The following is a 12895-nucleotide window of genomic DNA, read 5'->3' as shown; positions in this document are numbered from 1 at the left end:
GGCCCTCGTTTCCAGCCCAAATCTCGCAGAACAGCTACATGCAGTAAATATCTTCACTGCCATATCCTCCTTCCCCCATTCTGCTTGCAAGTTTGTATCTATCCGTCACCCGCGGCATCATTTTTGCTTGTAAACCTGGCCGAGCGGCTCTCCCATCACTTCCCATCCGTGGTCGTTTGTCAGCCGGATCTTTGTGCTTCGTGAATCTACTCTTGGTTGTACGAGTGTACAGTAATGAGGTTTAATAGCTGTGTGTAACTGGACTCATCATGGCGGACACGAGGTCCGTGATAAGACGGGAAACTTTAATGCAGCTGAGCTAAAGGAGGCCAGAGATGGAGTCTTGGGCTTTGGCGTTTGAAGCTTTTGTGCTGTGTTTATGGCAGTTTCCGGAATAGTGCTCCGAGAACGGGGGCAGTGTCTGTGTCTTGCTGGGTGTTGTTGCCGGATCGTACCTGATTGTTTTCTCCTTCAAGGAAGGCATCGGATCATATCAATTTTGCTCCGCACTCAGTTCGAAGATCCGAGATATAAGAGCAATGCTGCCAGATGCCCGCTGGCTCACGTGTCTATTCTATGCCACACAGGTGTACAGTGGCCAAGCCACTTAGGCCAGCTCAGGCCCGTCATTTCGAAAAAAGGAGGACGTCTTCTTGTTCCTTAAAAATTCCAATCCTTCTAGAAACTTAGGTTTATCTTTATTTATGTTGTTCTGTCTTCAAAACCCATGATTTTTCTAACTTTAAAGCTTTTCAGTGGCCATATCGGATCGATTATTCGATAAAATGACTCTGGGGGATATAGTTAAGGCGATAAAAGTGACGATGAGGAGTCCGTTGGATGGATTTATGCAGCTGAGCTCCCTACAGATCCCAACGCCGAGATGGGCTATATATACATCTACCCACGCTCAACTACTGTCGGCTCCCCGTACGCCTGTGCGGCTATGTTTACCATTGCTGTCGGATTCCTTGCCGACAGTACAGGCCAACGTGGAGTCTGCAATATAATTTTCTCCCTAATTCGTGTCGTTGGGTTTGCCATGCTTCTTGGTTCGCAGCGGTCACACGTCAAATATGCGGGTACGTTTCTTGGTGCTCTCGGCATTTACCCCTGCAATCCCAATACAATTGTGTGGACAACAATACAGAAGGCGTCTACAAGCACGAAATCGTTCTGGAATCGTCATCGGCTGGGGTAATCTCAATGGCATTGTTAGTAGCAACATATACTTCCACGCTCCCAAATTCACGGACGGGCATGCGACAATCCTGGCTTATACGATTGCCTGCCTGTTTGCAGGAATACGATTGCCTGCCTGTTTGCAGGAAGCATCCTAATGACTCTCCTTCTACACAGAGAGAATACAGCTATGCTAGCTGGAAAGTGAGACCACTTGGTAGCAAGCAAGAGGCAGAAAGGCTGAGCGATAACAGGCCTGATTTCCTGTACGCCATTTAATCGTGCATGACTTTTCCCATGAATCTGGGGAGATAATCTAGGGGGTATTTCAGTATGTTTTTGTTGGTTTGTTTGTTTTTTTCTTCTTCAATGGTTATTCCGTCACTTCTCATATATACCGATCATGAAATTTTTGTTTGTAGTTGCATACAAAATTTCAGCCTCAGAAGTTAGACCCAAGGGATCTATCAGAAAACGCAGAGCACCAGAACTCCGTTACTCTGCCGAACTGCAGCCGTGTAGCTGGTTTATACCTTCCATCTGACTCTTCTGCCAAGCCCCCTGCAGGTAGCCATGTGGGAGTGCCTGCTTTCCATAATTACTGCCGAGATGGTACAACGATGCCCGGCACGAGTGGCCACAGACACCCGCCGTTGACAGTCACCCAGGCGAACTCCTGTATCTCGAATCGAAGTACAAGGACCACAACCAGGATCAAGGCGAAGGAATGATTGGTGAGGACCTGTTTGAAGAATTTCTCTTTGAGCGACACGCATCTGAGTTCCCAAGCCAGCGCAGCGGCACCCATTACGAAACAGAGGCCATGTGCATCGGTATCCTCCCCGGAGATGGTGAGGGGTCCCCGCCATCTGAAGGAATACCAAGGCCCTGCCGCAATCAGAGTTGAGGCTTATAATTATAGAAGGGACGGCACAAATCAATCCCTCAGTGCCTTTTTCGCTCTGCTTTGCTTTACTTTGCTTTTCGCCACCTGATTTCCAATAAGAGACATGGTGTGGAGGACTTTCTCTTTCAAAGTACGTATTCTCAGTCCGAGCAGACTTGGGTACCGAGTTGGTGGTAGGTGACGGTCAAAGTTATCCTTTGCTGTTTGCCGGCACGGTTAGGAAGGAGTAACCAAGGTATCAACGTAAATTGCTAATATACCATCTTCTTCCTCCAGGACTTTCATATAACCATGCGCCAGTTTGGTGATGATAGTTTAAACGGCAACCAAAGTCCATCATGGGTGGTTTGACAGGCCAGCAAGTTGATGCACTGATCGTGATTGAACGTGTTACTGCCTGCATATCGGTCATTGGAACGCTTTTCCTTATCACAACTTTCATCCTCTTCAAGGGGTTCAGGACATTGTCGAATACGCTGATTTTCTATGCTTCTTTTGCAAACCTCTTTGCAAATATCGCAGCACTTATTGGGGGTTCAGCGCTCACGAAGCTCTCCAGCCCACTATGCCAATTTCAAGGATTCTTGCTAGAAATGCAGGTTCCACCTCTTGTTGCTCTTGCTCAGTGGCTAACGACAATATAGGTTCATGCAATCAGACCCTATGTGGTCTCTGGCCATGGCTGTGAATGTATATCTAGTTTTCTTCCAACGGTTTGATGCTATCCGTCTCAAAAAGCTTTATCCAGTGTATGGACTCCTTTGTTACGGAATCCCATTTATTCCAGCCATGGTCTGTCTCTTGTACAAGAATGGGAAGGGAGATATTTATGGAAATGCGACTGTAACTCTACTCCTTCCTTTTTCATCTATCACTGACTCACGTATCTCAGCTCTGGTGCTGGATCGATAACACTTGGGCACCTATACGAATTTACTCCTATTACGCCCCAATCTGGTTCTGCATCCTATTAGCCATCATAATATATATCCGTGTCGGCATCGAAATTTTCCAAAAACGCTCTCAACTACGCGCCATAGGAGATAACGTCAGCGGGACACTCGACTCCAGCAACAGCCCCCCAGAGCCATTTTCTGGCCTCCGTACCACGGAAGTCGAAGTTACCCATGATTTTTGGAACGGAGGCAGGACCACCAGACCTATGCCGACTTATAATCAAAACGAGAAAGGGTCCAGAGATCCTCACCATTACTCTATCACAATATCAGCGCATGATCGCCCATCTGCCCCTTCAAGGTTTGCCATTGCGTCTAGGAGACCAAGCAGCATGGACAAAGTAAAATGGTCATACACCAAAGTAGCGATGCTCTTTGCCATCTCTATCCTCGTAACTTGGGTGCCCGCAAGTGTGAACAGGATATACGGGCTCCGCTACCCCTCGGACCCCAGCTTCGTGTTAAACATTGGCTCTGCACTGGTGCTTCCTCTGCAGGGCTTCTGGAATACCGTCATCTACTTCACGACTAGTCTGTCGGTTTGCAAAGGTATCTGGGCTCGCTTTAGAGGCCGGATGGAGATTGATGCTGGGAAGTCTGGGATGCTGGGGATTGTACATTTGGGAAGAAGGGATAAGGAAACAGATAGCATGGTGGAGTTATCAACCCATAGGGATGATGGATCGGGTAGGGATTCATTCTGGGCGAATAAACAGGAGTTTGCAGATACTCGTTAACCTTGAAAGCTTGTGCACTGCAATACAGATGACGAGATATTTGGCGGAGTTATTCAGGGACGGCTTTTTTTGGGGGAGCTTGTTGCTATAGAATTCAGGAAACATCTTAACTTGGGTTGCGATCATCTTCCTAATTTATATGGGATGAAAAGAATGAACAATTTGCCAATTCTGCAGCTGTCGCAACGAATCTCCTACACGTATCCAAGGTTCCGCGCTACTGAGCATCCATGCTCTCATCGCCAAAAGCTTCTGGAGACACAAAAGGCTACAGATCGGTCCTCGTACCGTGTCGTACTGACTGGGACCGGCATCCTGGAGAGATTCAATTCCCCGCAGCACCCTGGAGGGGTTAACCGCGGGATACGATCTCAGGATTGTGCGAGGTGGATTGATCTACCTTGCTGGTTCTTGTCGGAGAGATACCCGAGTTTTGAAGGTTAGATTAGAAGATGATCAGGACATGGGGATTCGGAAGGTTGGTTATCCCTCGTCCTCTGTTTGAGAAGGAGCGTGGAACAGAAACAAAGCATAGAAGACCGCAAGTCTGGGACTGGGACTGAGCTGGGCTTTGCTGTATTTCTTTATGAGAATTGCCTCAGACGTTGTGTTCGAGGAACTTTTTCCTAGCTCAACGTTTGTTCTACCGGGGACTGGAACGATCGTCTTCTGCATACCTACTCTCTATGCCGTACGGCTCACCAGCACCATATAAAGCTGGGACTACCAGCAAGGGCCTTCCATGGATGTTTGTATGAACAGAAGGGGTAACTATTCCTCCCGTGAGGCTGGGACAAGGGATTCCTATACACATAATAAGAAAAGGCTCCGGAATGACGAGGCCACGCAGGGAGGATCCTCGAGGAGTATGCTGTGCAACTCATTGGTAAACTTTGATGCGTGTGTTCTAGTATCCCTTTGCAAGGGAGGTAGCTCGCTACTTTGAGAGCTACGTTTGACGACGCGGAGAATTATTGGATATCAAGGATAAAGAAGAGTGATGTTGTATGACCTACAATCTGGCTGAATGTTTAGCACTCGACGAGGGTGACTTCGAAGTCCTGCCTTTGCTTCTATTTCTGCTTTTACTCTTCTCTTATTTCAATCTTTCGAGCTTCGTGACTTCTTTGACTTCTTCTACCACCTTCGGTCCCGTTTTTGTTTTTGTCTTATCACTGAATGAAAAGATGGTATTTCCAAGTGACTGGCTCGCCGTGCCTGTCTCTCAAGGGTAGACGGAGGCTTATTGACGATTAGCAGGTGACAGCAGAAATAGTGAACTGATGATATTTCCTGAACAAAACTATTTTAGTGAGTAGTTATGCTCTTGCCTACCTAGGCCTTCAAAACTCGGGGTTAGAGGGATCATGAACATTCCTGGGCTTCTTCTCTAGGAATTGTCCTACCTGGTGGAAAGCTCAGCTCCTGCCCAAAAGTCCATGGTTCTATTTGAATTAATCGAAATCAGCCAAACCTTCCAATATTCATCAGTAGAGTAGAATTTCATAACGATTTCTAGAAATTTTCCAGTTCCACAGGTTTGAGACCTACCAACGTCATCATGTAAACAATTTTACTTTTATTTCTAACTCCTGAAGTTTCTGGGGATATTCTGTTTCTAAATTCAAGATTCTCGAATGTTGACTCTTGCTTCGATTCAGGGGCATTGGTTGGTATCACAAACATCAAACAACCCAAAGTGAGGGCGTTGTGGCGGAGTGGTTATCGCGACAGCCTAGAAAGCTGTTTCCTTCGGGAGCACAAGTTCGAATCTTGTCAACGTCGTCTGAAATTTACTTTTTAGTTCTTTTTTTACATACCTAAAACCTTTCTTCATTTTTGTTCTTTTTTTTGGGGGTAAATAACGACGTCGTTTAGCCATCCATAATGAGTGTGCCCTCCCCCCTTTTTCATGCATAAGCGAGTTGGCACGGGCCAGATCCTCGACGGATGAACATGACTTTTGACAACGCCTTCCATATTGTGCGCTTTTTCAAATTCATGTCAGGTACGTTCTTCACCGCGAAGTAACGGTGGTTGTGCTCAATATACAGTCAACTTGCCAAGGACTTGACCAGACTGGCAGATTAATCAATATTACGTTGCAGGAAAAAGCAACCTGTCTCTGATAAAACACCTTCCGGGCGCAAATGATTTTGTCAAGAATCATTTGGCCACCGTGGATGTTGGAATCTCCGTCAAAAATGAAGGATACAATTGGCTTTTCATAGCACTTCGATCTAGGGATCGCGAGGGGCTGAATTGTTTTTTATTATCCTGGCTGTAGCATACGGCGGAGACTCTTTATATAAATACAGAGCTATGGGAAGTTACATAGTATCAGAGGGGTCTAATGGGTAGAGGAGGATGGACAGTGTTTATCGGCCAGCTCTCTCATACCTTCCCGGCGGTCAACCCCAACTACCAGCCATGAAGTTTGGCCAAACAAAGAGTCAAAGAGAGAGATATATACCACACTGGCCGGCTGGCTATTCCTCGATAACGCTCTTCTTTCCGTTTGAGTAAACGCCCCCCATTCGAGTCCCGATCAACAATCACAACTGGAATTCGGGTTCTCGAGAATGGTTTGGCGACGACGACGTATGCAATATCTCCTCCCCCTTTTCTCCTCCTCTTCTCTCTTTGAAACCCCCCCCCATACCCAGCCATCCATCCAACCCCCCGCTTCTACCTCTTAAGTCAAGACTTGGGGAAAAAAAAGTCAAAATACTGAAATCTCGCTATCTAGTGAAGGACTAAGAACGAGCTCAATCACAATATAACCGTCGACGACCAGAAAGAACGTCGACTTTCCAATACCGAAAAAGGAGCCCGTCAGGAGCACCAAGGCCATGCATGCAGTATGAACTAACTAACTACCTGTGAAATGCATAGGCACTCTGCTCACCTCCTAACTTCTAGTATTTGGATTCATTAATAAAGAAAAATGCATCTTACTTTAACTTTTACTTTAATTTTCTTTGCGTGTAAGGAATTGAGAGGAAAGATAGATGGTTTGGATGAATGATGAATGATGAAATCGAGATCCGCTGTTCCCCGGATCGTGAAGCTGCGGGGCTTCTATTTTTTGGAGGAAGGATTTCCGGTTGGCTTGGCTGTGTGAGAGACTAATGAATTTAATGCTTGTGCGTTTTCCTGGTTCGATATGTCATTATTCCTGGATTGTCCTGATGGATAGATAGATACCCGGGGGTTTTGGGTATGGGAGGGGCAGGTTTTCCTTGGTTTGGTTATGATAGGTATTTATTTAGGTGTTCTCATCAAATGCATTTCTAAGACTCTCATCTACAAGGAAAGAAGATAGCCCTTTTCTACTCAAGGCATAGGACTGAGTAAGGGAGGGGCTGCTAGTGTTGGCGACTGAATGAATCACAATAGTTAATGACTTGGGATATGAGTTATTCTTGATAGCTGCCCAAAGTCTCAGCTAAGCATATCCCAAAGTCCAGAACATATCGAGATTTTTCTCCGTGCTCTCATCAATATACTCGGGCTGTTCTCTGTACGTGAACTTCTCCCCACTGATCTCAGCAATGGCGCCCGTGACCTTGGGATTCGTCACGAATTCCTCGACTGCACTAACAGCCGTCGACATCGGGGTCAGGATCATGTTGTCGAAGAGCGCGCGATCTTTGGCGATGTTCGTTGCTATTCAGATAGAATCAGTTAGTCAGCCATTGCTTCGGAAACAGTCTCGTGGGGAGAATAATGAGGGAGGCAATACCGATCACGGCAGGAGCCAGAGCGTTGATCTGGATCCCTTCCAGCTCTAGAGATTTCGCCAGAGACCGCACGGCTCCTACAACCCCGTGCTTGGAGGTAGCGTAGATAGGCGCTATCGGGAAATAGTAAATTCCAGCATTCGAGGCTGTGCAGATGATTGATCCTTTGTACGCAGCTTCATTCTTGCGCAGGTAATGGATCCCTAATTTCACGGCTGCAAAGGAACAGGTTAGATAAATGCCGGGATATAAATACTACATAGAGGAGAACATAAATAACCACTCACTATACAAGTTCCCAATCAGGTTAATCTCCAGCGTCCTTAGATTCGGCTTCGTGGGTTCGCCCTCATCTTTCTGTACGAAGGAGCCCAGCTCCGTAACGCCCGCATTCGCAAACACAATATCGATACCGCCGAGCTCCTGATATACTTCGGCGAAGACCCTCTTCTGCTCATCCCAATCGGCAACGTCGCATTTCTTGGAGAGGAAGGTGACGCCGGGGTATTCGGAGCGCAGGCTCGACACGACGGACTCGGCGCTGGCGGCGGAGATGTCGAGGATGGAGATCTGGGACTTTTGAGAGGCGAAGAATCGCACGACGCCTAGGCCGATTCCTGATGCGCCGCCTGTGTGGATTTGTTAGGTTCGGGAGCTGAAGGAGGTGGGTTTTGTATGAATGCATGGATGGTATGTGTGTACCTGTGATAATCACTCTCTTTCCTGCGAGGCTTGAATGAGCCATGATCGTTGCCGGGAGGATCGAATCAAATGAAGCTGTAAATCAAGTGAGATATCAAAGCTGGAGACGATGGCCTTGAAGTGAAAATGCGGGGGAGGGAGGGCATCGTGGAGCTGTGCTCAAGAACGGGGACGACGCCCTCCCCGCGGAGCTCCCCTGCTGACATTCCTTGAAACAGCTCTTGGTGGAGTTGCAGGAACGAAAGGAGGGAGGATTCCCGAGCAGATGCAATGCAAACGTGGTTCTTCGATTCTCTCCGCGCTTTCTGGGAGGTTAAGGAACTCCCACGGCGGAGCGGCGGAAGCTTCCGGACCGGGCATCCCCCGCCCATCCCCCGCCAACCCCGCATTCTGCTGACCACGGACTGGGACTTCGGGACTTCAACAGAGCAAACGGGCCAATTCTTAAGAGATGGACACTCGGCGACCCGTCTGCTTTTATAGGCAGACAAGTAAAAGACCAGTTGAGGAGGTTGAGAGTCCCTGGTCTCGAAACTGCAACGAGGCAAGATGGCAGCAATCGTCCTGAAAGAAGAGACTCTGAAGTCGTTGTGCGGGAAAGTGGTCGTGATATCTGGTTTGGAAACCCTCATCTATCCCCCCCTCCCAAGAAAAGGGCTCGTTCTAATTCAATCCCCAGGAAGCGCAAAAGGAATTGGCGCATCGACAGTATCGCAATTGCACGCCGCAGGTGCGAAAGTCATCCACGGAGACTGGGATGAAGAAGCCTCCAAGCACGACACCCAACTGTCCACCTCTTCCACCAGCGGCGGAGAGACGCAGTTCGTGAAGACGGACGTCACCAACTATGACTCCGTTATGAATCTCTTCGATACCGCGTGGAAGAAGTACGCTCGCGTTGATATCGCCATCTGCAATGCGGGTATTCAGGAATCCGGGAATTGGTTCGATCCCTCACTGGATCTCGAGAGTATCAAGACCGTTCGTCCTCCCCCTCCCTCCCCACCCCCACGAAATTCTCTGAGACGACGTGCTGAGGGGATAGGAAATTGTAGAAACCATCCACCAAAACACTTGACGTGAACCTCGTCGGCACCCTGTACTTCTCGCGCATCGCCGCCGTCTACCTCCACCAGAATGCTAAACCGCATGAGGACAAATCCCTCGTTCTTCTATCCTCGGTTGCAGGTTTCATCGAGACGCCAGGTCTGTTCTGCTATACGTCTTCTAAGCATGGTGTTCTTGGCCTCCTCCGCTCTCTTCGTCCCTATATCCCTAAAACCCATGGTATCCGCGTGAACGCGATATGTCCCTGGATGACGGATACGGGCATGGTAGATGGAATCAGGGAGGGCTGGCTGCAAGAAGGACTGCCGGTTAATACACCAGGTGATGTGGGTAGGATCATTCTGGAAGTTGGGGGCGATGGCAAGACCAATGGGAAGGCGGTTTTTGTGGAGGGCGGACGGGGGTGGGATATTGAGGAGGGCATTCAGAGGACGGAGCCGCAGTGGCTCGGGGAGGAGGTGAGTAAGACTTTGGCAAAGGGACAGGCGGTCTTGGGAGATGGAACGGACTGGAAGAAAGTATGAATTTCAAGCATTTAGATTCTGCAGAATCGTGGAACTTTTCAGTTTCTCTTTTATTATTAGATGGTGTCTAAGATCTAATCGTCCGGCCCACTATCCTTCAGTAGCGCTTTCAATTGCTTTAACGTATCATCGCAGTTAACCTCCATTCCCCCCATCACATCAACACTTCCTTTGTTATTTACCAATAACTGGGTCACGAGCCAGTAGTTATACCCGTTTCGAAAGAATCCCAAATTGGCCCAGACATTACTAGGAATACTGGCTCGAATAGCAGTCCAGAGGACACGCCAGCGTGAGAGAGCGATTTTGATGAGCGCAATATTAGTGTCGACTGAGCGGCCTGGGGTAGCGCCAGAAGGGGTGGATGTTCCTGATGCGTTGGGAGACCGGGGAAGGGAAGGTGAGAAGAGCGAGATTTGTGTATGAGTATATACATAAATAACTGGGGCTCACATTAGTAAGGTATACTTCATAAACGTCTTGAATACTTACGATGTATTAATATGAACATATCGTAAGGATTCAACCCTAATGGGTTTGGCTCCTCTACCGCATTTTCCGGAATTTGCAATTTGTCTGGTCTAAAAAGACTTTTGAATGCTTCTTGAGTGGTGAGATGTCGACTTGCTGTGAATGTGGGCTCCGAAAAGGGGTGCTCAGACGCAAAGAGTGCATCTTCGCAGGGGAGATCGAACTTCATTTCTGTGACACTGAGTCGACAGGGGAAGTTCGAGAAGAATGCGAAGGCACAATCGAGAAGAGTCATGGTGCTCATCAGTCTATTGTAACAGAATGTCAGTAAAGGAGCGGATCGTGAAATAACGAGAGCCAACAATAATTACCTTATTTGGCATTCTTTTTGGATCCACAGACATTCTTCAAGGCTATCTTCAAGGTCATGTCTCGCTTTCGTCAGGCCGAGTCTTCTTGCCACCTATAGCTTCTCCGTCAGATACAGCTCTAGCTTGAAGATGCGTAGTGGATTCATTACCTTTACCACCACCGCAAATCTCTCAATAGCTCTCCTCCGAGCAACTGGATTCCCAGCCCAAAACTGGAGACACACCATCACGTATGCAGCCTGCAGATTCTGAAGTGCCATCGAGCTCAGCATGCCAGACTGATCTGGAGACGAACCCAACGAGGCCCGCAGCATTCTTTGAATCTCAGATTCTTCTGTGAGATCACTCGCAGAAAAAACAAACATCTCAGCCAGATCGAGCAAGATCTTCCCCGATTTTACTTCATGGTCAACTTGCGAGTACATAACTCCCATGAGAGTCATGGATATGAGTAGGGGCGTTGGTGTCGTCTCTATGCTAAATGTAGGTCGGTAGATGATAGGGCAGTGTGGATGCCAGAACTCAAAATAAAGGCTGACCATTCTTTCTATTCGAGAAGGTGTGAAGATATAATCCAGATGTTGCGAGAGATCTGTCTGCTCCTGAGGGTTCAAATTTAACAGGCTAGCTTTGCCCCGTAAGCCTTGTATAATAGCGGCTGATTGTACGCTCGCCGGCTCCCATTCCGGTGGACAGGGCATACCGGTGACTAGTCCAGCATGCGAGAAATTTGGATCCATGAACATCGGAGCAAATATATCATCAGCCTGCATTTGTACTTCCGTGAAGGGGCTGTTCAAGAATTTCAGGAGATTCTCGTCTTGGAATGATGACCAGTCAATAGGTTCATCTTCAAAAGGATCAGAAAAGGTACTGCCATTTTCACTGCCATTCCCAAAGAAGTGTAAAGCATTCGAATCACTCGATCCACTCGCGAAATTGAAGAGTTCTCGCCTCTCATTCTGAGATGGGTTAGAGGGGAAACAAAAGCATTCCATAAAGCTGGCAGTCCCCGAATTCAGGAGGAACTTTATAGACTCTCGGTCAGATGACGGGGTAGTGGTCTCTTGTGCAGGCTTAATAGAAGCTGTGGGGGGAAATAAAACGGTCAGTTTCAAATGGCGGGTTTTTCAACAGTGGCAAATGACTTACCAGACACGTCTGGTTTTACCCCAACACGCTTCGATTGCAGCCGGGAGTACTTGCACTCAATTCCCTTGTGACGACAAGTTTTACAAGGGTTGGACCCATCACAACCAAGTTTCATGGTGGTACACTACCCAGCAATTAGAATCCTGAGTTTTCAACGACAGTGGACCTAAAGGCTTGCCGTGTCACACGCATGAGATCTCCGGCCACCTCTTGCCGCCTCGGGGATTGGCCGGTTCATCCTCTGGGAGCAGCTTGGATAATGATCCCTCAGATTATCGCTGGTTCCGCAGTTAGCACGTCGAATCAATGCAGCAGCGAATCAGAGATCTTGCCTCCGGGTAAACGAATCGTTGCAGAAGATACAAGAGTAAGGCTTCACCCCCGAATCTAGACTTGTTGTTAGCCTTCTCCTCCCCGACACAGGGCTGGTTGCATAGCCTTACGCCGCAGATGATGCCGCTTGAGATGATCCGTCCGCGAGAAGCGCCGCTGGCATATGGAGCACGTGACGCTCTTCGGCGTGGAGATGTCTAGATTGGTCGGCATACTGCTGGGAAGATGAAGGGTCGTGACGCTTCATTGTCCAGTCTGTGGTCATGGGCGGGTGGAGGTTGACTACGGCAAAAACATTGAAGGTTGAACGGAAGGGTATTGCGGAGACGTAGGGCCTAAATAAGTGGTTCTCCAGTTCCCCGCAATTCTGGTGAGGAGGGCCTGAGGCAGCGAGAGAGCACGGCCCTGCTTACATATCCGCCTCCCACCGTCTCCCACCGACTGCTCCGAGAGCGGACTTTGATATAGGGACGGGTTAATAGGTCTGATGTGTTTTGTATGTGTTTTGTATGTGCTTTATATGTGTTTTATAGTTTTTTTATATGTGCTCTAGATGTCTTTCAGAATTGATTATTCTGTTGCGACTGTTGCCTCTAGCTCTCTCAATCCCCCTTTGCAATGTTCACAATTCATGTTGAATGTGTTGAACGCAGTCAACCATGACCCCCACCCCATCCCACGCTCCCCCTTCCCTTCTCCTGACTGGAGAGTTCCGGTGTTGAAGCCCCGCGCGGACTTAGTACGGCCCC

The 12895-nt window shown here is 48.2% G+C and overlaps 5 protein-coding genes across 5 annotated transcripts; 3 read left to right on the top strand and 2 right to left on the bottom strand.

The window, feature by feature from the left end:
• Positions 1-883: 883 nt before the first annotated feature.
• M430DRAFT_30029 (hypothetical protein) lies at positions 884-1461 on the top strand (the record flags this gene model as incomplete). Its single annotated transcript, XM_024865927.1, has 2 exons — positions 884-1082; positions 1151-1461. The coding sequence occupies 2 exons, from the start codon at positions 884-886 to the stop codon at positions 1459-1461; spliced, it is 510 nt and encodes a 169-aa protein (XP_024718317.1).
• Positions 1462-2364: 903 nt separating this feature from the next.
• Positions 2365-3883, top strand: M430DRAFT_270156 (hypothetical protein). The gene is made up of 4 exons (XM_024865499.1): positions 2365-2684; positions 2734-2932; positions 2982-3452; positions 3543-3883. The coding sequence occupies exons 1-4, from the start codon at positions 2428-2430 to the stop codon at positions 3780-3782; spliced, it is 1167 nt and encodes a 388-aa protein (XP_024718316.1). The 5' UTR covers positions 2365-2427; the 3' UTR covers positions 3783-3883.
• Positions 3884-7042: 3159 nt separating this feature from the next.
• M430DRAFT_125778 (hypothetical protein) lies at positions 7043-8527 on the bottom strand. Its single transcript, XM_024861963.1, has 4 exons — positions 8228-8527; positions 7813-8154; positions 7528-7740; positions 7043-7451 (listed from the first exon to the last, which is right to left on the bottom strand). Exons 1-4 carry the CDS (start codon positions 8268-8270, stop codon positions 7231-7233), a joined length of 819 nt encoding a protein of 272 aa, XP_024718315.1. The 5' UTR covers positions 8271-8527; the 3' UTR covers positions 7043-7230.
• Positions 8528-8660: 133 nt separating this feature from the next.
• Positions 8661-10046, top strand: M430DRAFT_125775 (hypothetical protein). The gene is made up of 3 exons (XM_024861962.1): positions 8661-8843; positions 8907-9208; positions 9283-10046. The coding sequence occupies exons 1-3, from the start codon at positions 8777-8779 to the stop codon at positions 9817-9819; spliced, it is 906 nt and encodes a 301-aa protein (XP_024718314.1). The 5' UTR covers positions 8661-8776; the 3' UTR covers positions 9820-10046.
• Positions 9592-12435, bottom strand: M430DRAFT_144471 (hypothetical protein). Its single transcript, XM_024862892.1, has 8 exons — positions 12257-12435; positions 12146-12200; positions 11992-12091; positions 11814-11937; positions 10811-11748; positions 10662-10753; positions 10312-10598; positions 9592-10261 (listed from the first exon to the last, which is right to left on the bottom strand). Exons 1-8 carry the CDS (start codon positions 12357-12359, stop codon positions 9894-9896), a joined length of 2067 nt encoding a protein of 688 aa, XP_024718313.1. The 5' UTR covers positions 12360-12435; the 3' UTR covers positions 9592-9893.
• Between the last annotated feature and the right edge of the window lie 460 nt (positions 12436-12895).

This window comes from Amorphotheca resinae (assembly GCF_003019875.1).
Source record: "Amorphotheca resinae ATCC 22711 unplaced genomic scaffold M430scaffold_10, whole genome shotgun sequence".
Taxonomy (NCBI): Eukaryota; Fungi; Ascomycota; class Leotiomycetes; order Helotiales; family Amorphothecaceae; genus Amorphotheca; species Amorphotheca resinae.
The sequence above is the reverse complement of the archived record's forward strand: the minus strand, read 5'-3'. Positions and strand labels throughout refer to the sequence as shown.

Excerpts from the sequence above, each read along its gene's own strand:
- M430DRAFT_125778 (XM_024861963.1), bottom strand. The coding sequence starts at position 8,270 with ATGGCTCATTCAAGCCTCGCAGGAAAGAGAGTGATTATCACAG. Across the intron at positions 8,155-8,227 it reads AAAGAGAGTGATTATCACAG|GCGGCGCATCAGGAATCGGC; the intron begins GTACACACATAC and ends AAATCCACACAG. Across the intron at positions 7,452-7,527 it reads TCTGGCTCCTGCCGTGATCG|CAACGAACATCGCCAAAGAT; the intron begins GTATTGCCTCCC and ends CTATCTGAATAG.
- M430DRAFT_125775 (XM_024861962.1), top strand. The coding sequence starts at position 8,777 with ATGGCAGCAATCGTCCTGAAAGAAGAGACTCTGAAGTCGTTGTGCGGG. Across the intron at positions 8,844-8,906 it reads GAAAGTGGTCGTGATATCTG|GAAGCGCAAAAGGAATTGGC; the intron begins GTTTGGAAACCC and ends TTCAATCCCCAG. Across the intron at positions 9,209-9,282 it reads ATCTCGAGAGTATCAAGACC|AAACCATCCACCAAAACACT; the intron begins GTTCGTCCTCCC and ends AGGAAATTGTAG.
- M430DRAFT_144471 (XM_024862892.1), bottom strand. The coding sequence starts at position 12,359 with ATGCCGACCAATCTAGACATCTCCACGCCGAAGAGCGTCACGTGCTCC. Across the intron at positions 12,092-12,145 it reads AACGATTCGTTTACCCGGAG|CGATAATCTGAGGGATCATT; the intron begins GCAAGATCTCTG and ends CTGCGGAACCAG. Across the intron at positions 10,599-10,661 it reads CAAAAAGAATGCCAAATAAG|ACTGATGAGCACCATGACTC; the intron begins GTAATTATTGTT and ends CTGTTACAATAG.
- M430DRAFT_270156 (XM_024865499.1), top strand. The coding sequence starts at position 2,428 with ATGGGTGGTTTGACAGGCCAGCAAGTTGATGCACTGATCGTGATTGAA. Across the intron at positions 2,685-2,733 it reads CAAGGATTCTTGCTAGAAAT|GTTCATGCAATCAGACCCTA; the intron begins GCAGGTTCCACC and ends ACGACAATATAG. Across the intron at positions 2,933-2,981 it reads ATATTTATGGAAATGCGACT|CTCTGGTGCTGGATCGATAA; the intron begins GTAACTCTACTC and ends CACGTATCTCAG.